This window comes from Lepidothrix coronata, unplaced genomic scaffold (genome assembly GCF_001604755.1).
Source record: "Lepidothrix coronata isolate B3197 unplaced genomic scaffold, Lepidothrix_coronata-1.0 Scaffold11, whole genome shotgun sequence".
Taxonomy (NCBI): domain Eukaryota; kingdom Metazoa; phylum Chordata; class Aves; order Passeriformes; family Pipridae; genus Lepidothrix; species Lepidothrix coronata.
The window spans coordinates 6,719,157-6,742,341 of NW_016690191.1; the positions used below are offsets into that span (position 1 = coordinate 6,719,157).

Here is a 23,185-nt window from a genome sequence, read left to right on the forward strand (position 1 = left end):
GGAAAAGAGATCAGATGTGCCAGAGGCTGACAGTGACAGGACACAAATTCATGAACAGAACTTCCTGAAGGTTAATTAAAAATAATTATATTTGAAACCATATTTAAAAAAAAAAAGCTGAGAAAAGAAAAGCTGAATTCCACCAGACTTGCACACGATTTAATCAGCCCTGAGGAACAGTCTGCCCTCGCTTATCAGCCAGTGAGATGTGGTCAGACACCACACGAGTTCTGCTTGGTATTTTATCAGCCAAATGTATTATACTCAAGGGATCATTGCTGATATTAAATGGACAGAATGGAAGTGATCCTCATTCCAGTCCACTTTCAATTTAAAGAACTTCAATTTAAAACTTCAAGCCTAAATAAAAAGCATTGCAAAGAAAACGCTAATGGACCTGAAGGGTATTATCACTACGTAACAGACACACAAACTTTAAGTTACATATGAGCTTTGTGTCTATCAGTTCTGTGACACCAGAGGAAGCAATCATTACAGTACAGATAATGCACAGCACTGCAGTTTTATATACTGGAATGTATAGAAAAATAGCTAAAACATGACTCACTGTGGGGTGCAGACCTGACTGCAGTAATTCCAGCAAATGATCATAACACAAGAGTTGTCTTCTAGATCTCAGTACCAGACACAGAGGTGAAAACCAATATACACATGCTATTTTCAGTGAAAAAAACATACAGTTGGGTAAAATATTCTAGGGGGAAACCAACAAGAACACATCTTGTGAATTACTAGATTACAAACAGAGCCATGGTGACTTTTTACTACACCAACCAAGTTTGCAATAGTGTGTCATGCCTGACTTTGGCAAGGTCTTTAGCAACCATAAAAAGTTAGCTGCTGACCTTTTATAAAGCAAACATTAATTTACTTAACTGTAACTTCAGAGAAACCAAGCTGACAGGCACCAGACAAACATCCCAGAAACCTCCAATGCATGTATAAAATCCTAAGTATTCCTTGCTTTTCTCCTGGATTCTTGCAACTTGGAATTTAAGCCTACACACAAAGGTGATCACTGCTAGTCAATACTAAAGCTGTACATAAAGACACACAGAAGAGGCAGGCTATTTACAGAAACAAAACTGAAATGCATTTCTGGTGCAAAAAAGTTCTGCAACAGTTCAGTGGCTTATTAAGAGTAAATAGAGTTATTCCATAACTCCATTTATTTTACTTAAATTTACCTTTTTATAACTATACATCCATACTACTCTATATCTCACTTAGAACTGTGGTTCATTTCAGCTGACCAGAAGTCTATTTTAGCATGGAAATACTATCTTTTGAAAGCATATAGATCTTGTCACTTTTTTGATATTTATTCACATTTCTGAATAAACTATTTAACACAGACTGTTTTAATCCACCTTCTTCACCCTTCAGATTTTTTGTCATTATGTTCTGTCAGCATTCAAATATTACTCTTATTCCTTAATCACATGTCCTGGCACAAGTCTCATTCCCTCCAGTATTCCTCAGTGTCCTCTGGGACATTAGCCAGTTTTTGTCATCTGCCCCCATTCTCCTTTGGGAACACTAAAGGAATTAATTTCATTCTTTCCCCAAGCAATGCCTGTCTCTGCTGTTAACAGTTTTTCCTTGGCATCTCCCATCCATTCAATACACAAAGGTCTATGTCTCCTTAAGTGATCCACTTGGAGATTTAACAAACCATCTTTGAGAAATACTTTTTCACGCTCTGCATTTGCTTGGATTAGCAGTTTGTAAAAGAATTCCACTAAAAGATGGAGTCCCAATATTTCCATTTTGCAAGTTCCACCTTATTTTTATTAGTTCAACGACTTTACATGTCTGCACATGACTGTGTCTCTGTGTGTCAGAGATAAATATTTCTGTTATTTAGACCTGGATGTTTTCACCTAATACATATATATATATATATATATATATGCTATTTCTTCTGTTATTTTCCCACTACTGTTTTTGCCCCACATCTTATCTGAATTCTTCCAGAATGAGCTCTCAAGAAGTGTCTTATGTTACCACAGGTACCAAAAAAAAAAAAATTAAAAAAATTAAATTCCAGTATCTTATTCCTGCATCTTAATTTCCTAAAGAGTATTTAAAGAGTATTTCTTTCCCTAAAGAAAGGCTTTTTAAATCAACTGATTTTAATTCCTTGCTCAGTCCTGCCATTGAAAATAAGTGGAAACTTTACCTTTGACCCATCCAGAGAATATTCCATGACTGTGCATCACAATTCCTTACTGTAATGAACACTGAAAATCATACCACAACTTTTCAATAAATGCACAGTTCCAATCCAATCTATTCTACTGTTCCTTTTTGCCAGTACTACTAACTTTATCAGATTCCAACCCTCCTTTGCTTTGTTAGTGTTTACCTGACATCTAGGCAGGATTAAGTAACTTGCACTGTTACCAGCTGCTAGACAAGATGGCACTTGTTGTGGTTACCTCTCTAACTCCCTCAGTTAAATACCTTCTGATTCTTGAGTTACACACTCACCATAGCAAAGGCTTCATCACTTACCCACGTAAGTCAGATGCAAAACAAGCCAAAACTTTGAATAAATTGTCCTTGGATTTGTTTACCCTGCAAGTCCAGAATTTTCTCAAAGGAACAGTGAAAGTTAACGAAAAGATACAGTTGCATGACATTTTTCAGGATCAGTACATTCCATGAAGAGAGCACACTACTGAAACATTAGATACAAATATTTAGCATCTCTATATCCAAACAAAGTGAACATTCTGCACTTGGGCTGCTGACAAGCTGCATATCTGAAGGAAGACCTAGAAAGATGACAGCTAAGCACTCAATGAATCTTTATTTTTGCCACTCTCACCAAGACAAGAGCAGTTACTGGATTTGCCTGAATACGTTATGTACACTAATTTCAATATTGCCACTACCGTTAATGACAGAGAGCAGAAACACAGATCTCTTTGGCTTGGTGCAAGCTGGCAAAGCAGCTGAGGCTTCTAAACACCTTCAGTGGAAGAATCCTGCTGTGGTCACTTCCTGAGCCCTGTGGGGCACTCTTGTGCCATGGAGTTCAGCCAGTTCACCTGCTTGACAGAAAGGAGCTTCTCTCTTAAAAGAAATCAGCTATACTATTAGAGCGAAGCACATTACAAAAGAGTTAATGGGGTCAGGAGAAGATGAAGGGTCATCCTGGAAAAGCATCTAGAAAAAGAGGGAAAACTCTAGAAACATCTGATACCCTCTGCAGGACAAATACGTGGCATTCCAGGTAGGATAATAAACCAGCGATTTGTGGAAGATCAACACAATGAACTATTTAGGGGAAAGCTGCTATCCTACAGGCTGCAGCTTTATCGAGGCCTCAAAGCATGATCACGAATCCAGCATTAAACAACAAACACTAATAACTACAAGACCCCAAGCCCCAAGCAAGAGAAGGGAACGGGCAACCCTCTCCTGTGAGGATCAACACAAGAGGCTCAGAGGCAACACCACCAGCCAAGGACCCGGCGGTAACGCCGAAGGAGACCCTCCCCGAGGTGATGCCGCCGCAGGTCCAGGAACGCGCCGCGCGGGAGCGGGCGCTGGGCGAGACACCCACCAACAGCAGAGCCCGCCGGGGGCTCTGCCCGCGCTCGGGGCTCTGCCGCCCGCCCGGGAGAGCTCTGCCACCGCCGCCCTTACCTGGCTGGCTTTGTGAAACTGCTTCTTGAGCCCCGCCACCGACATGTTCCCCCGCGGGCCCCGGGCCGAGGGCCGGCAGGTCGCGGCAGGTCCCCGCGGCCGGCCCGGCCTCTCGCTGCGCCGCCCGCGCCGCGCCGAGCATCGCCCTCCCGGGCCCGGCCGGCGCCGCCCCATTGGCCGGCGCCGCGGTACATGCAAATGAGAGCGCCGAGGCCGCCCGCCCATTGGACACTTTGCGGCGCTATGCAAATGAGGCGCTGGCAAACGCCCACGCTGCGCTGTCGCTTGGAGACGGCGGGGGGGGCTCGGCCAGGGCATCCCTGCCTGGGAGGGCACCGGCACCGGCACCGGCACCGGCACCCACAGGCTGCCAGCGGCTGCCTCCACCTGTCTGACGTCTAACGAGGCTCAAAATTTCTCTTTATCGGTCTCACTTCTTGTGGTTCAGTGTAGCATCTCTAGCTGAGCTCGTTAACCTCAGGTCTGTTATTGAAGGTGGTAATTTAATTGCAGCTTTTAAAACACAAAAGCTCTTATAGTAGTCCAGAACGTGACTGGTTAGTGCTGTGCATCGGAACAAATTACACTCGGCAGTGTGATTCCAGTCCTGCTCGAGGTTCCAAAACGCAGCCTCCCACTTGGAGGAGCAGATGGACTAGAAATAGCTCTGCTGAAAGGACGGGTTAGTTGTTTGTCTGGTTGTTACGAGATGGATAGATTGACTGTATACTGAAACATGACTGCGTATCAGGAATGTGCCGATATAAATAAGAGATGTGATTCTGCCTGCATGCTGAAGCACTTCCAGGCGACGCTTAGATTGTGGGGAAGATAAGCTCTGTGATATGCTGCTCCATCCTGGCTCTAAGGACACTCTGGAGTTATGATTCAGCTGAAACTTGTGCAGGGACCCAGGAAGCAGTTTAGAGATAAGCCTCGCTGGCTGCAGCAGGGCTCTGTTACTCACTGTCACGCTTACTGCATTTTTATTGGGTTGGGAGAGAAAGGCATTTCAGGGTGTGTTACTGTTACTTCTTTACAATAGCAAAGAGGCAAAAAATACAAGAACTTTCCGAGTGATTGTCATACTGTAATTTGGGAGAAAGGAATCACTGTCCACACCTGTTAGAAACAATTGTTATACCACTGTGAAACAAAGTGCAAAGACAAACACATTATTGAGTTAAGGAACTGGCTGTTACTTGACAAAGGACTCTCTGTGCAGGAGAGGAAGAAGAGAAAGCAAAGAGGACAGTACCAGTCAGCATTCCCTCTGGAAAACAAACTGCAAGGTGAAGCCCTTCCAGGTTTTCGGAAATGTTTGAAAAGAATCCTGCCGCCACCATGCTATCTGATGCCACCTGTGTGTAGGGAAAGAGCATTTTCAGCCTCCTTACAAGTAAACACAATCACATCACAGGTGAAATCACCTGATTTCAGCACCAGTTTCTCTTTCGATTTGAAACTGGCAGCACAATGTTAACTGTGCAGACCAAACTGGATACGGCTTACAGCAGTGACACATTTTTAGAGATCTCAGGTGAGCAAACAAGGCCCTAAACAAAGATATTGGAGATCTGTAAGAGGTATTAAAGTAAGCTCTTGCTGTTCCAGAGAATTAGGGAGAGAAGGTGGCTTTGGCTAATCTTTGGCCTTAAGAATGGGTGGACCAGAAGCAAAGAAGGAAGGAGTTCGAAATAAATCACTGTGGAGAGGAATGAATGGATTATGGAGTTGCCGTGGCTGTTAGCTGTAAAATTGGATTAGATAAAGAACTTGAGTAAAGCTGTATGTCTACAACTTCCTTTTTTTTTTTTTTTAAATCCTGCTTGTAACCCAAGGATAGCAGCCATGTTGTCTCTGCTGAAGTGATACGAGAATTTGCAAGTGGGAAATGCCCTGTGGAAATTTCACTTCATAGCCTAATTGCTCAATGATACAGACAAGGAGAAAACCTAATTAGTGATCCAACCTGAATAGTCCAGGTTGTTAATGATTTGGTGGAGGCACCCTGAAAAAGACACTGGTGTTCAGTTCAGATATAAACAACAGTTATAGCTTGTATCCAGTAATACACAGTGGCTAAGGGATTTCTAAAAGATTTATAATCACATAGTTAGATTTTATGGAAAAAAGGATTGTAATTTGCTGGATGATAATGCTTAAGTTTTATGAGAAGTTACTGATTCAGTCTGTAAAATGAGAGAAATGAAAAATAGTACAAAAAGTATGGGAAGTGGTTCAGACAAAAGCTGACACGATGGGAAAAAAACCAAAGCTTCTATTAAAAATAAATGTTACAAGCAGAAGACAGGTCAGGAGATAATATTACAAGGGCAGAATGAAAAATGTTTCATAGAGCCTGGGAAAAAGGGGACCTTCACAGCAAAAGTTCTAAATGTCTGGATATTTAAACAATAACTACAGTCCCACTCCTTAGAAAATCTCAAAGTGCATGAGAGCAACAGATCATGGCTCCAACATGTTACTGAATCAGGTGTGCTAAAATGGACAGTGAAGTTTGTACAAACTGAGAGCTCCTAACTGGGCTCAGATCAAGGCAGTGACTAAAAAATATGCATTTCCGACTTATATGGGAGAACTGGGCTTGAAAATTGGTTCTGTGAAATTCAAACAACACAAACTCCTGGATAAATGGTTAAATTTATAATTCACTTGCATTTCAGTGTGGATAATACTATGTAAAAAACACTATCAGCAGAAACTCAATATGAAGATGTGGCAAACAACCTTGTAGGTGTTTGGTTTTCAATCAACAAATCATCTTAAGTTTAAAAGCTGAAATTGCAATAACAGCCATATGAAGTATTAGGTTTTCAGCAGAATGAAAACTAGAAATATTTTAAAAATTATCCAGATACATCTTAGCAGTTGAAATTACTTGGAATTTGAAGCCAACTACGTTACCTACATGGCAATTGTAGGAATTTGTAGGCAACTACATGTTGGTGAAACGCAATCTGGATATTTTGTGGTTACTGCCATAAAAGTAAATGTCAAAAAGGGGAGGAAAGATGACTTAATGATGAAATTGTATTGTATTTGATTCTGGGCCATGCTGACTACCTCAGTAAAGCACTTATCTTGAATATTAAAGCCTTAAGGAATAAATAAGTTACTGTACATCAGTTTATGATGAAATAAATTTCTACACATGGCATTAGGAGACCTTGGATGTACTCAGCTGATCCAGGACAAGAGTAACTACAAACAACAGAGAACAAGACTCTCAGACACAGATGTGACACCCACTAATGGTCTGTAAGGACTATACATATCTAATGACAGTGCAGATTACCTGGTTAGTTTTCATGTTAGTTGTCAAAACTGTAATCATAGGCTGTGGTTTTTTGATCACTGGAAAAGAACATATTGGAAAACTAGTGTTTAGAAAACAAGCATTCTGAAACTATACCATTTGAAAGAACAGTTGGCCAATACCCCACTCTACAAGAGCAAACTTGTAGAAAGTTTTAAAAATAAAGCAGGCTCAGATGTAAGATTATGGGGGTTCGTCTGGTTCGACAATACAAAAAAAAAAAAAAAAGAGGAGATTACTAAACTAAATTGACACTGGAACTTGAGTACTGACACAAGTAAATGAACTAATGTATGACATAGTGTTCCAGAGTGAAATCCAAAGGACTACAACACTGGATTTGGGACTGATTTAGCTAATTTCCTGGTGTCAGCTCCTGGGTTTGATGTTACAGGACACACCTGGAAGCTGACACTGTGAAAACAATGCCAACAGCAAACTACCTCAATAACAAAGTCAGAAGAAAATCCTTCTACAAAAAAATGCCCGAGACAGTAAGTACATCTCATGAGGCTGTTTCAGCACCCTTTCTATGAACTTAAATGAAATAATTATTTAAAATCAAACAAAAAAAAGTTGGTGATATGAAAATATGATCATGTACAGGAGTAGGTTAACACTATGTCTTTGTTTCTAGAACATAACCAAGCAATTCTGCATATCAGCACATTCTGTGCAGATAAACTGGCTCAGGTATTTCTGACAGGGCTTTGCATTGCAGTATAGATTACATAAGAAATCATCAGAAACGGAAAGGAACAGACAACCTTCTCTAAACAGCCAGTACTGGCCAAAACTTGGAAAGCTCTCTGTTCCAAACGGACGCTGCTGGCAGTCAGAGCAGGAATATGTGGCCCTGGGGCCAGCAGACACTCTGGCTAACCTACTGCAGTTGTTTAGGATGCTTATGTTTGCTCCCCAGACCTTCTAACTGCATGTAGCCAGTGAATTATTTTTGGCATATGTGATTGTTCTTCTCAAGCTGACTTTCCATATGTGTTGCTTTACCGTCCTCCAGATCTTTGCTTCTCTTCCTGTCTCCTTGTATTTGTATTCCACATGCTTCCCTGTCATCCTGCACATACCTTCTGTCCTCACTTTCCTAAATCTCTGGCTGTTGTTCTGCAAGTGTCAATAACAAAAGTTTGTTAGGTCTTATGCCATTAAATAATATTGTTCTAATTACATATTTCTTTTAAAAAGACATATAAACAATTTAGGTGAACTTAAAATCTAGATACAGATATTTTTTAAAAGTGAGATATGTGTATACTATAAGATATTCTGGTTTTGAAAACTAAACAACCTACTTTTTTGTGTATGCAGCACATAAAAAATTTCAATCCTAATCTTGCAAAATATATCATGTGGATGGACTCCTGAACAGCTCCAGCTTGGAGATCTTGTAACTTTTAGGTGCCTATGTTGGTTTTGGTAGCAGTTTTTACTGTTAGCATATACATAGGCATTCGGTGCTCCCAGACAACTCTAGACTGTTCAACAAAAATTAGCTGTATGTGTAAATTACAATAAAGATGCAACTGTCCAAAATTACTCCACAGTGGAGACAAATCTGGAAATACTGGAGTATTAGTTACTGCTAATCCTGGATACCCAGAGCATTTTTATTTCCTCTACACCTGAGATTTCTAACTTGATAAACCACTGAAAAAAACTGTAAGATGTTTTCTTTTGGGTAGGTCTATTGCCCTAAATGGAAATATTTCCGTTTTCTGACCAAATAGGAAAAAACCATCACTTAAACTTCAGATCTCGTTCCTGTCAGTGCAGCAGCGTCACTTCACACGAGCAGATGGTTTGCCTGCTTGATGCCCTTCTGGCAGTGTTCCCTCCAAGAACTACATCTCCCCTGATGCACCTGTGGCCACGGGGGTGCCGCGCTGGGGTCTCCGCGTGGGGCTGCTCGGGGAGCAGAGGCTGCACTGCGGGAGTTGGAGTCTCACCAGGGAAGGGAGCGGGGTTGGTTCCGAGTGGAGCTGGTTCATGGAGGTACAGCAAGGTAACAAATCCACGAGAAAAGGCAGGGTTGTTAAATGGACCCACAAATGTTTTCACTAAGGATAAGGAAAAAAACCCTTTTTGTATTGGAAAATAACAAAATTAAATATGTGTCCGTTTCTAAACAGAAAATTCTTAACCTCTTTACTGGGAACGAAAAATCAACCTATTTAAAAAACTTATTTCATTTAAGAGAAAACCAAATGTATCAGCAATAACCACATAAGGAACATTCCTCTTTTTGCTGGCCTTTCTAAAGTAGCTATGTTCCTTCTTATTAAAGATAAGGCAAAAGCAACTCTAAATGAGCCAATGTAGTAATGTGCAGAAACATTTCTCTGACATGTTTCTCTCTCTGATTTAAACAAACTGCACCTGAGTTCTGTGCTGCTATTTCACAGGTAACAAAATCAAGGTACTGATTTTCTGCACACAGCTGTTCATCAGACAATGCTGACATCCTCATTGCTGACAATGCCAGCACAAAATTTGAAGTTGCAAAGTTGTTAGAATAGTAAACACTATCTTCAGAAAGGTGTAAAGGATATTCATGTTCATGGTAAAACTACTGTATCACTCTGTTTCAAAGCAGAATGTTGTACCATGATGCTGTAAACTGGATCGCTTTGAAATCCAATCTAGAATTTAATTTAACTGTTACTCAGGTATAAAACAAAGGTTTAAGTAACATCTTAGTAAGTCTTGGTCTTTATAATGATCCTTTTCAGTGGGAAAAGAACAGCACATAATGCCTTGCCTTGCTGAGAGAATGCAATGCAGAAGCTCTTGAGAATAATGATTTATTCAGCTTTATCAGAGAATAAAAAATATAATCAGCAAGAAATCTGAGTAAAAATCTGCAAGAACACAGATTGCATGTAATAAGAGGAGACAAATAGTAAAATAAAGTAAAAAATCTAGTGGTTTATCTTTTCCATGTATAAATATGCTTAATTATATGTTAACTTGTGTTATATTGCAGAGTAGAAAGTTGTATCAACTCTGAGACCCCAAGTCCTTACATAATGCACAATGTGAACATTTCGAAGAGTCTGACTGATGTTTAAAAGCAATTTGAATATCAGTAAGTATCTTGTAGCAAGTTTGTGAATATTCAGGCATACCTGATTTTAACAAAACTTTTACAACATAGATGTTGTTTTGCTTTTAGTGTAATTTAATAGGTCTTTTGGGATCTGCCATGTTTGAACATCTGGGAAACATCATATGTTGTCTGTTGATCAATGAGGCAACAGGAAAGGCATGATGTGACACAGATGTTAAACATGGCAATACTCCATAGACCAACTGGATCACAAATGGGAATGATCAGACTTTGAAAAATCTGATTAAGATTCATTGACTGGATAAGATTCAGTTGGTCTTTTTCCTTAAATTTCTTAACTGTTCTTGTAACAGTATTATAGTGGGTATTATTGTGGTCAGTGAATTATTGGAAACTGGCTTATTTGGGGCAACAAAATGACGTAACTGAAGACAAGGACTTTTACTATCAAATACTTTACAGGAAGATGAATACAACTTGCCAGATCCCTGCTGTCTTGTCATGAAGATTAATGTGTACTACTGGATAACTCTGCCACTCCTTGTAAAACACAGAATACATAAATCAAATTTATTGTATTAGTTTAAGCCTCAGTTAATTGAGTAACTGCCACTATAGTAAGAAACCTTTTTCTCCCTCATATGCAAAGAAGAAATAGTGTATATGAAATCCTTTAACTGTTACCCAGGAATGCCACCTCCTGGTTACGTACAGAAACGCCCTTTGAGAGAGGGGGGAAAAGCAGCTTTGATTCCATAGTTACCAGAAAACCATTTCAATTAATTATATGTTAAAAATGCGTGAAACAGAGACGTGCCTCCTGTCAGTCTTCCCATCTTGCTCGTTGAAATGTAAAGGTACTCAGATGTTTACTTTTCTAAAGAAATTGTGTAGTTTAAAATAATAAACACACCTGACATTGACAGAAACAACCTGAAAACTCTTGTATTTAAAGGTAGCAGCTGAATCAATATAATGAATGAAATTCTGACCTGACTGAAGCTGACAGGGCTTTTGCCACTGACTTCAGTGGGGCCCAAACTTTCAGCCTGTATTTTTTGAAAGCTGTTCTTATAAACTGGGTTTGAATTGTCAGAAGTTTGAAAGAAAACCAGACATATTCTTCTGCAATTTAGTGGGCACAGGATTATAAAGACTAAACTGGTCATGCAAAAAATGATGGTAAAGGTTTTCAGAGTCAGAGACCTCTCTTTCCCTATGATCAGACCAGATTAGCTGTTGCTTTTATTGCTTGGACTTCTCCACCAGTAGACTTACAGTTGTTTGGTGTTGCTAGTACAGGTAAAAGCATGTTGTACCAGAATATGTTCCTTGAAGCAATCACATTATAATGGTGTATTGGACTCCCAAATCAAAGCAAAATTCTACTCTGGCTGCTAGGATGATATACAGACAGCAGGGGAAACAAGCCAGGGAATTTCTTTCACCTGGGAAAGCAAATAAGAAGCATTTCTCCAGTGCATGAAGAAGACTATTTGGGCAGACAGCAGCTGAAAGCCCCTGCAGTCACACATTACTTTAACTCTACTGCATTTAACTTATCCCTATTTTTTTTCCTAACTATTCCAGCTACACGATCTCTGCAGACGTAAATTCTCAAGTCATAGCTAAAAATAATTTCAGTGAGCCCAACTTAGATATTTCAGCAGTAAATACTTAGGTTCTTTTTGGGTCCACCTGTCATTTTCTTTCCTATGTCAAGTATAACACAGCAGAAATGGTATGCAAGCTGACAAATCACTTAATGGAGACACCAGACTGCTTTTAATTTGCCCAATCTGCCTAATATTTTTTAATATTGTCAGAAAGGATTCAGTGGAACAGCCTGTATTGGAAGAGATTAAAAAATAGTGAATGCTATTGTATATTAATAATGGATGTTATCTGACTTGTTTGATAAAAGTTTTCCTTACAATTAAAATCTTTCTATCTGAATACAGAAGATAAAGGAGAGAAATGATGAATTTTTTTATTTTTCCTTTTTAAAGTTATGTTAATTGTAATCGGTTTTGATAGATTGCAGATAGGTGGTTCTTCTGCAATAAATAAAAACAGCATGAAGTTTTATCACTCTTCTTTTCTTACTCCCTTCTTTGGAGGAAGAAAATAAAAGACAGGGATTAAATTGAGATTAATCTATAGCTCTGCTCTTCCTACAGTGCCATACTTGCTTGTTTTTCTGATGGGTCATCTTGAAACTATGACCCAGGCACTGATACATGGAAAGCAAGTACCCACTTACTCAATCCATCTGAACAACTGTCCACAGAGTTTGTTTTTTCTCTCAGCTGCTATCTGAGAAATCTGTAAGAAGCCATTTATAATTTTGACATGTATACTAAATTTTGACATATATACTAGGTAATGGAAAGCACATTTGTGAGTCCTGCTTTTTTTTTTCCCCTCCAACTTTGACTTATAACATTACAGGGCTTCTAAGATTCTGAAAGTATTATGCTTTTCCTTTAATGAAGGTGACTATGATCAAGGTGCCACAGAGACAAGTGTGTGGTGGGTGACTTTGTGGGGTTTCCTAAGAGGGAGGAGAGGTTGAGCAGACAAGTGCTCAAGGGAAAGAGAGAAGAATGTTCCAATATGAAACGGTTCCAACAATTTAATATTAGTGATACTATCTTCTATCTGTAGATGGCAGTGATCTTCCACTGCCTGCTTCAGGAAGAAAGGGGGAACAGTGGTGGTGATGAAATCCTAAAATTAAAACCACTGTGCAAAACAGATGTGGGGAAGAGAAGCCATAAGGTATAGGAAGGTATATCCCTTATTGTATTGCCTTCATGTGATGAGAAAAGGCATTGTGCCATTTAGAACCCATAAATTTCTGTATCAAAGGATTTTGATGACAAATTCCAGAATATTGTGTTTTTTAAATTTATCTATGATTAAAACCCTCCGTTGGCATTCTGGACTTCTCGTACACACCTGAGATACATTTCATTAGTTTAAATATGTTTATTCAAATAATATCAAAGCCCTCTGGGTACTTGGCTACCTCCTTCATCAGTTGTTCAGCGGGGCTGTATTACCTGTTTCATTTTTAGCTGTTTTTCTCTTGACACTTGCATTAGTTTTCACTATCATTCAAATAAAATGCAGTAAACAGTGTGTAAGGCCATCCAGGTGTACTTCATTAAAGGGTGTGAGGTGAAGCCCACTGAAATCAAAGAGGGTACTTATATCAGTTTCAGCAGGCTTATAATCTTACCTCCCATGACAGAGAATCTTCAAAGTACAACACAGAGTCTAACCTTCCCTTTTTGTCACTATTTTCAGCTGTGGTTTGTTTTCATCATACCAGTTCTGCCTACAGAATTTTAAAATATGATATTTTCATGAAGATCAGACTATAAAAACTATATTTTTGAAGTTCTATTTTAAGCGTCACACAGATCTAGTCTAACATCAGGTTTTAAATGGTATCTAGACACACACATGCAAATGAAGTGCTTAACAGGATTTCAAACAGCATCTAAATTGCATTTTAAAATTTGCTTCTGAAGATTATAAATATCAAGGAGAGTTTGAGTATTGTTGGGAGAAAGATGCCTACGATGCATGTATATGCAAAGTGGACACAGAGAAGTACCTAAGCGAGTTATTTCTCAATACCAGTTGTTTTCAGTAGAAAGTGTATCACTGCAAGAGCACAAAATACAAAACTATTCATCTGCTTCTAAGGCAGCCCAGTTCAGTTTAAACTGTATGAGCATTCATTACCTTAGAGTGACTCTGAGTTGAGACATTCCTCAGCAAATCATGAGGAACTATTTGTCTCGGGTCCTTCCATTTAACATTAAGCCATTTCATTCCTTGCTGCTGAAAGATGTTTTGCAATATCAGCACACCTAATCTGCAGCCACTGTTGTGTCATTGCACTCCAGCAGAGGCTTGTCACTGGTATGACCAGTGGCAATTTTGACAACCTCTAGTGCAGAAAGCCACTATAAATTACTGTGCATTGCTTAAGTCCTTTTTGGAAAGCTTAACTGGGAGTTTTATCCTTCTGCACAGGAATATATCATAACCAATATGTTCTGGAACAAAAAGGACATACACTCTTTATCCCAACAGTAGGCTTTCCAGTGGGTAAGATAAAACCATCTACCTGGCATCACTGTCTTTAGAGCTTTCTATACGTGAATCCTACATTTTCTCCTCTGGATTTTGTCACCTCTTTCTTGCAATGCCAAATAGTTTTTTCTCTTCTTTACTGACCATGCTCTTCAGTTCTTTGAAAAGGAGCAGCAGTTTCTCTAACTAACCAGTCCACGTTGCTTAATGTGCAGTTCTAAAAATGGATTTGTTTTTTAATGACTGAATGGTTAATCTTTATATTCCATTGTCAGAAAAATAATCCATTAATCTGTTTCCAGAATGCAGTACAGTTTCATAATATGCACTCTCACCCAAAAAAAAAGGATGGGAAAGGGCAGCTGAGGAAGGGTGTATGGCCTTATTGCCTATTTATTTACAGATGTGCATGTGTCTATATCCAGACATGCCTCTTCCCTCAAACCACTGGCAGGGCACAGTACACAAAACTAATTTTTTTAACCTGCTTATATTGCTCTCCCTCCAAAAAAGATTATTGTGAGGTATTAAATAAAACCTAGGTTTAATATGTCCAGTCATGCTCTAAATGCAGACAGTAAGATCCCTTCTTTGGGAGTTACTTTTGGCCACTTCACAAAAATGTCAGCATTAAAATTTTGCAAAAAACTCATTTAGTAAGCCCTTGGCTCTGTTTGCTTTAGATACACTTACAAGATTGTTTGCAGCATGAACTCAAAGTGTGCAGGACTCTGCCTAACTCTCCCATAGCTTCCAGTCACGCTGCCTGACTTGCACTGTTACTGTCTATCCTTTCTCCCTTCTGCTTCTTCCCATTCTCATTCTTTTGCTCCCTCTCTTCATCTTTCTAATTCATTCCACATGCCCTTGAATATGTACCATGTAAGCTGCTGTTTTGCATTCAACATTTGTTTATCCTGGGACTTATCACAGTATCTGAGAATCTCATAACTTTCACAGATTTTTATCCTCTTGAAGCCTTTGTGAAACAAGGAAGTGTATGTCAATTTACAGGTGGGGAGTGGTCACACTGGAGATTAAGTGAGGTGCTCAGAGCCCTGCTTAGCCGTGGGAGCTGTATTCAAGTATTTCTTGGCTCCTGATCTCCTGTATAGATTGAACATTCCTGTTGAACTACATCTCCTGCAGTGCACCACAGTCTCTTTTCACAGTGAGGACAGGCCATCACTCCAGCATTTTTGTCCTCTGGGAGATATGGATTGGCTGGGGAGACTCTTTTTACATTAGAACAGGGACAAGAGACACAAGTTCAGAAATTTCAGAAAACCCCATTGTGACTTTCCAAAATCAAAATTTATGGACGGGTAGAAGAGGGAATGTGTGTGGGAATGGGTTCAAGTGTCTGACCTACATTTCCATTCCCCCGAAAGAAACCAAAGCATCCTAAGGAAAAAAAAAAAAAAGAAAAAAAAAAGAATAAAATTCATGCAAAGCAGATACTTTACTCATAAACAGTTAATGATCTAAACATGTTGGCTTCTGAGGAAAATTCTGTAATGGCCCTAGTTGTATTCATTGGCTGGAAAAAAATGCACATAACTAAGATTTCATTACAATTAATCTTTTTCTTCTCATTTCTGAATATCTGCTGTAGATTTAGCCATCATGAGTTTTTTGCAATAAAATTCACCTACCTGTACGTCAGCACAGTCTCTTAAATTTGGTTCCAAATTAACTTTTTTTTAAGTTGTCAAAACATACGACTGTGTATCCATGTTTTACGACTCAAGGGGTAGATTCCAAAGCAGTGAAAGGAAGGCTCTTATACATAAGGACTGAGCCTGGCAACATGTGAGATTTGGGTGCCAGATTATTAAGTATTCTGATTTAGCCACGATGTGAAACTCCACAGTGAGCTCCACAAATAGCTTTGCTGATACTGAGGTAGTGACCTCTGAGGCTTTCATGTGACTGTGCTGCCAATGGGTTGTCTGGTCCACTGGGGCGCCACTTTCCTTTGATTTATCTTTGAGTCTGAGGAATTTTTTTTTTTTTTCAGAGTAGTAAGAAAATCCTATTTCAAATTCATTATTAGAGCTATCTATGCTGTCTGGCCCCAGTGGATAAATCCTCGTAACCAGATCTTTATTTTCCATGGACATATGTACTGACTTTAAAACAAGTCTCATGCAGATAGATGTCTTGTTTTCTTTATTAATTAAGGGAGATGGGGAAGGGAAGAGAAAGCTATATATAATAGCTCACTTACCTGAGAAAAGCTGTGCAGCTGGGTGTGATCTCTTGTATACAGCAGAAAATATGCATCTAATTAATCGTATTCTCTTGGAACCTTTAAAAAATTGGTTTATAGCAAGTGTTATCAGACAAACATGGTGATACAATAAATATTTCAGCTACTTCTGTACTTTCCTGCAGGCCAAACAGTCATCATAAATTAATTTAAAAATTAAAAATAAAGAAAAGAAATTAAATGTCCGTGTAAAGCTGCTTTGGTAGTGAGCCTGTATCTCCTGTTCTCACGACTCAAACTGCTTTGCCTAGTGAAAATGTTTCAAAACTGACATAGAAAGAGTACATTCTGCTGCAAGCATAACTTCCACTGAACTGTGTAAAAACAAGGCAAGATACAATGTCAACACTAAGAAGAAAAGGTTAAATTACAGTCCTTGTACATTTGATGGGTATTGCATAAGAAAGCCTTTTTCAGTAAATCAGTTTAGTGCTATTTTTTGTTCAGTATTAAAAACATTGCATCAAAATCAAAAGTTTCTAGGTGTATCTTGAAACAGTGAAAGTAACATCTCTACAGGCTACAATAGATATCTTAAATCTCATCAGAAGTTTGTCCAGGGGACTTGATCTGTCTGCTGAAGGTTTGCACAAATTGGCTCTATTGCCTCTATGCCCAACTACCTAAACTCACCTACATAACTAGAGATACATCTTAGTCTCTACTCCATGTTTTATGCAAGAGAGACAGTTAGGGGAGTAGTGTCATCACCCTCACAGCAATTACAGCTGCTTACTGAATAGTCAGATGCTGTGCAAGGAGCACGAGCACAGTCCAGCTAGTTTCAAGAAGTACGTTTAATGCTAAGTACTAACAAATATAAACAGCATCAGCTGATCGTATTCTGAATATAACACAGGATTTTCCTCACAAACTTCCCCAAAAATTACCTTTTGCACAGGGGAAGTCTGCAATGCAGTCGATGTGCAAAGGCTGTGGGTCTGCCACACGGGGCTGGGCTTGAGACAATGCCGGTTACTTTCATGACTGGGTTTTTCCTTATATTTTTACTCTCTGAGCAATTCTCTTTCTCAATATCATTGTTTTTCTATTTTTTGCTTCATATTGTCAGATACATAAATACGTGGAAGCATTTTACTGGAGTTCCAAAGCTTCCTGAGAAGTGACTGACCTTTATAACTCTTGGAGTATGTGCAGTTAATTGAAAAGTTCTATATATTTTCTCTAAACAATGGAGAAAACACATATGCTAAACAGAACCTCATCCAGGTATATGTGTAAACTTGAGAGAAGAATGCAAGAGAGTTATTTATAAAAGGATGAAAATATTAACTATTACTTAGTGCCAAATATATTCGTGGTTCTTATCTGTTCTTACAAGCAGCACTCTATTCATATATGGAAGAAGCAATTTGAAGCCACGGCAGCTGAGCTACGGTAATTTTGATATAATGGCAAGAAAAAGATGCCAACAAAGTACCTTTTATGTGTGTGTTAAACTTAGCTTTGCTTGACAGTGTGCCCACTGCAAAACATACACAATACCTATAGGAATGATAAACAGAGCCTTCTCCAAAGAAGATTTTATTCACTTCTCTTGTAACTCAGTTAATAATTTAGTGCATAATTTAATCTGTCAATGCCTTATCTGTAAAAGGGAGGCATCAGGACTTCGGTGAGTCTTGTCCAGGCACATTTCAGTGTCTTTTTTGAGAGGAGATATCCTGCTAAGTGTGTTGTGCCACACCTGCTATCCCAAAGCCCCAGTCAAGACTGGGGCCTCAAAGTGTAACTGCAGTAACCAATATAATATGAAACATTAATTTTCTTCTGGTAGCTGCAGGCATTAAGACTTTAAACAAGGAATAAAAAATACTATTGTTTGACACAGAAAAAGTATGAAGGAGAGTTCTGGATATGCTTTAAAATACCTTAGTAATGCATCTCTCTTTAAGTCTTGTAAGCCAACACCGTCTTATTAACTTTTAATATATGAAAAATACGCACTATAGGAAATGCAATGTTACTAATGAGGTAAAGATCTTCCCCCTCACTGTTATTTCCTGTCCATCTCTGTAGTAAGTAACCATGTATCTTTGGATATGGACATGTACAAGATAAGTGGAATAGCTACTTACCCATCTCCAGTCCCAGTGGACCTTGATTAGCTGGTAAAAAGGCAGAGGCCACATCAAACCAAGGCTCTACAGAACAAACCCGAAGAACTGCATTAAGATTCTGCCCTTGTAGTGCCAGCTAGTGAGATTTTCACACGTGGGGAATACTGAATAGGACTTTCTAAAGCTAAAAGATCTTGCAAATCACAGTTTTGACCCATCACCTACTAGTTCCCAGTAAGATAATACAAAGAAAACTGCAATAAAAACATAGAGAAATAGCCCCTATTCCAGAAAATATCTCAGACTTTTAACTCACAGCAATGTTCCCCTTGTTAAAAAAGCAAAGGAAATGTATTTGCTTGTTAAACATTGCATTCAAAAAAAGAAAATTTTTCCTTACTGAGCATTGCACACAGCTTTCAGGTACTTTTCTGCAAGCCAAATACAGACAGACTTTTTTCCTAATATAAAATGCAACCCTTCTGCAGTCTAATCAAAAGTTAGACTGCCAGATCCCAAATGATACCAAAAAAAAAGGTCACATTAAATTTCTAAGGGTCATTATTAAAAGCATGTGGAATGTTCCCTCCAGTAACTTTGGAATTTAATTACACACTGTCTGGACACTCAGAGTATTCCTCATAGGCAAGGAACAAAACATGTTGATGTTAGAGGCCACACAGAAAGCACTCTCTTGCTTCCCTCTGCCCATCCTCTTGTCCCTGGCCCTCCCTACCACTCTGGCCCTCCCCTAAAGACAATAAGCATAAGAAACAGCAGGATCATGAAGGACTGCTTGAAAGTACTGTTAAAGACAGATTTTCTCAAGAGTAAGAAGAAAAACTCAAGAAAAACTGGCTTGAGTGACTGGTCAAAATTTAAACCAAACCCAGCCCAAAGCAGCAAACCATGCAGAGCAGCCCAGGCTCAGAATTCAAGGCAGTTCATGTGAATTTCAGGTCAAGCAATGGCTAATAGCAGCTCCACAGGGATTAGAAGCACTGCCTGCTACTAAACTGAGCAACCCGAAATGTAAACTCACTCATCCATTGAAGTCATGTTGAACATTTACTGGAGCGTGACTTAAATCAATACAGAGAATTTCAGATAAACTGGGGAAAATTTGTTCAGCAAATTTATGCAGTAGAATCTGATTTAAAGGGGGCTATTCCAATCTCCCTGATACCTCCTACTGTTTCAACTTTTCTTGAAAGGCTGATCCAATACCAAACTGCTTTGTAGTACTTCCATGAGCTTTAAGATTTCCTGACCTCCAGTGAGCGGGAGGCTAATTGCAGTTTCCCCAAATGTCTAAAAATGCATCTTTTTTGGAATGGCACATTGGGCTTTTGTCACTATGCAAAGTGCAGTCCTGTCTGTGCCGAAATTTAGTTTCCACAAATTAAATAACACTTGGTAAGTGCCAAGAACATCAGGTGATCTCTATCCATGCAATGTTACAGCATCCTTGCACTTGTTTACTGATAAGTTGATTCCTAAGATTAGCCTGTTGGAAATGTCTAAAGGAATATGAGGTTTATTTATAAGCTCCCTTATACTTGCTCATAATTTATTTAAAATCATTCCAATAATTTATTTTATAAATCAATTAGCTTCCATTTATTTCCTTCCAATTTACAGTGAAATATCTTCTGCCTGTTGTTACACTGCTCATTCAAGTTGGGTAAATGTCCTTTAAATCTACACATAATGTAGGATGATGCCCTGAAATTTTATTTTTCTATAACAAATTTATTTTAAAATTCCTTTGAAAAGTTTAGTGAAAGGAAGATGAGAAACCATCTAGGGCATGTTGATAAACTATAAATTATTATTATCTTAGGTTTGCTTTGAAACAGAAGCAAACAAACAGAAAGAATATGCAACCAAACAGATGAAAATACCATACAAAAGGAAAACAATTAACAAAAGGTAGAACGAGCACCAATGTACAGACTGTTCTGTGAAATCGTGTTTCTGAGCTTAAGGAAACTCACTGGGATCTGGGTCACTGGGTTAGAAAGAATTGTGTTAGTGAAAGAAAGATTATTGTCTAATTTAGTATGCAAGATAATTAGTGAAACTTGATTTTAACAAAATGTTTTTGACATAAAACATGGAGTTATGTGCATTGCAGCTAAAAACAAGTTGATAAAACTCTGAACAAAATAAAGAATAATGTAAATCTGTCCTCTATGCTCCACTTCTTCTCCCTATGTGCCCACACAGTGGGAATTCTGCAAGGACATAATATACAAAGTGTATATATCTAGGCTCTCTGCAAAAGCACCACACAGAAACATTATTTAAAAATAAAATGTACAAATGAAATTTGCTTTTAATCTCCTGTTGCGTTTGTTATTAAAAAATTAAAAAAGGAAAAGTTGAAGACTTCAAAAAAGTAATGTAATGACATCTTAGAGAAAAATCATCTCACTTTAAAAGACTCAGAGAACTCAAAGAACTTTAAAATATATAGCTAAAAGTCCAGAAATATTTTATGGTTCACCACCTAACATAAAACAACAACACAGAAAGACAACAGCAAACAAACTGTGCTGCCGTAACAACCAAATCTGTTCATGTAAAATAAACCCTTGCCATGAATGCTACACTGGATTAATAGACCTGACAATCAACAGGTTCCCTCTTCTAGACAAGAAGCCTTTGTAGCATCAAGCCAGGAGATTAATACTGTCATAAGAAACTTCAGATGGCATAACAGTATGTTTGAAATAGGTTGGAATGGAAATTTATTCCAAATGAGTTGCATGGAGTATTCCTAGCACTGCATGGAAGGCTTTGACTTTTATTACCTTGTATTTGGATTATGTTTTATCTTGCAAGACCGTATGATCTCACGGTGAATGATTACCAGCATTTATAATGTTAAGGATGATGTGATATTTAACTTGTCATGCAATTGGGGAATATGATCCATATTTACCAGTGAAGGGACTGACATACAGACTTGTTAAGGGGTTTGACCTAAAAAATGATATCAGAAATGGGTGTTGAACAACTCTCTCAGGTTCCATAGTTATGCCTTAGCCAAATGCCTTACCCCTACTGGGTGTTCAGACCACACCTCATTGACAGGCTGTGTCACAGTACTGTTTTGTCCAGAGCTTCACCCTAAATATATGTAAAATTAGAGGTTAAATTCTCACCTTTTGAGCCTGCAGAGAGAATTTTGGAAGGCATTTTGCCTCAATATTCCTCTCATTGACATTTAAACATTTTTTTTTTTCTTTTCCCTAGAATGGAAGCCAATCCTACTTTAATATACATTGCTACACGGGAGAAAAGCAATAAGAATTTCTCTTTCTCTCTGCGTAAAACCACCTCTGGTTAATTAGATGCAACTGCCATACACTTACAGGCTTAAATGAAACTACTGATATAATTCCAACAAACTGGTAAAATTATTCTAACATTACTTGCATGGACGTGAAAATCAGATGCACGGGTAGTTCTGTTCACTACAGGTGAAAGGCTGCAGATCCCAAATGTTTTAAAGCTCACTGAGATTACTAAAAAATAACTTACAAAGATCTCAGCTGTCACCAGATCAAGACTGTGGCCAACAGGGCGAAACTGGAGCTTATTTGACTTCTGCAGAGCTGCAGGGGCACTTAATCACTAATGACCTGGTCCACCTTGAACAGCTGGGGAATTTGCAGTAGCCCTCACCGGGGCCAGCATTTTGTATCTGATTTCTCTGTCCTTTGGTAAGGTCCCCAAAACCTTACATATTTGGACATAAACCCAGTCCCTTCTCCATCATCTGACTTCTGAATCAGCCCCTAAAAGAACACTGTATTGGCACTAGGTACTGTAGGCAGAATAACCTCCATTCTCTGCCATATGCCCCATGTGGTATTTTAAAAAATGACTGATTGCTGCGTGATCGTTCTGCTTTTCCCCATAGCTCTGGGGCTGACTGTATATCTTCGGGTGTGTTAAGGTACGATGCCAGACTAAAATCTGCCTTAAACAAACTCCCAATAGCTCTGATATCACTTTTAATTTATATTATAATTTCTAAATTCTAGTTGCTCCCTGGTGAATTTTTTTTTTTTCCACAAACGCATCTGGAGCTGAGAAGCAGTTTTGTGCAGGAAACAACCATGTGTATGAAATGACACCCTTCTGTGTCTCTTGCTTCTCAGTGCAATCTGACCTCTTTCACCAGAGTGGCCTGTTGAATCCCAGAGCTCCTGGGCAGTTCTTAGTATTTTACCTAAAGCAAAAAATTCCTGGGAGTGTCCACGAATCTGAACCGGCATCTGCTCTTTTCCTGTTGTTTCTTCTTTGAAAATATAAACAGAATGTTAATTATCTTGCCCTGATTTCATCCTGCTGCTCAGTTTGTTTCCTTTTAACTTCTGAATCTATTACCACCTGCCAATTTGTCTAATCCTCTATTCTGGCAGATGTAAGGTTTTAGCTGAGATTCCTGCAATGATCCTGAAGGAAAATGAGCCATATTCCACTAGGTCAACAAGACTCAGAAAGCCAAATCTGTTACAAACGTTACTTCATAATTTGCAAAAATTGGAATCTACACACAGAAACTTATTTCAGAAATTTGTTCATGGATGCATTCTGAGGAGCTT

The 23,185-nt window shown here is 38.7% G+C and overlaps 1 protein-coding gene across 2 annotated transcripts in view; it reads right to left on the reverse strand.

Moving 5' to 3' along the window:
• The window catches only part of SH3GL3 (SH3 domain containing GRB2 like 3, endophilin A3), a 61,573-nt gene extending 42,911 nt beyond the window's left edge, over positions 1–18,662 (reverse strand). The window contains exons 1-2 of one of the 2 annotated variants that reach the window (XM_017805127.1): positions 18,585–18,662; positions 16,444–16,524 (exon numbers count right to left, since the gene is read on the reverse strand). Coding sequence is in view for 1 of the 2 variants with exons in the window: in XM_017805126.1 (XP_017660615.1) it covers positions 3,679–3,723 (45 nt within the window). In the remaining variant the exon portion in view is untranslated. Of the gene's footprint in view, positions 1–3,678; positions 3,789–16,443; positions 16,525–18,584 lie in introns of those variants that run through there. The other variant, XM_017805126.1, reaches the window with a different exon arrangement.
• Positions 18,663–23,185: the final 4,523 nt, after the last annotated feature.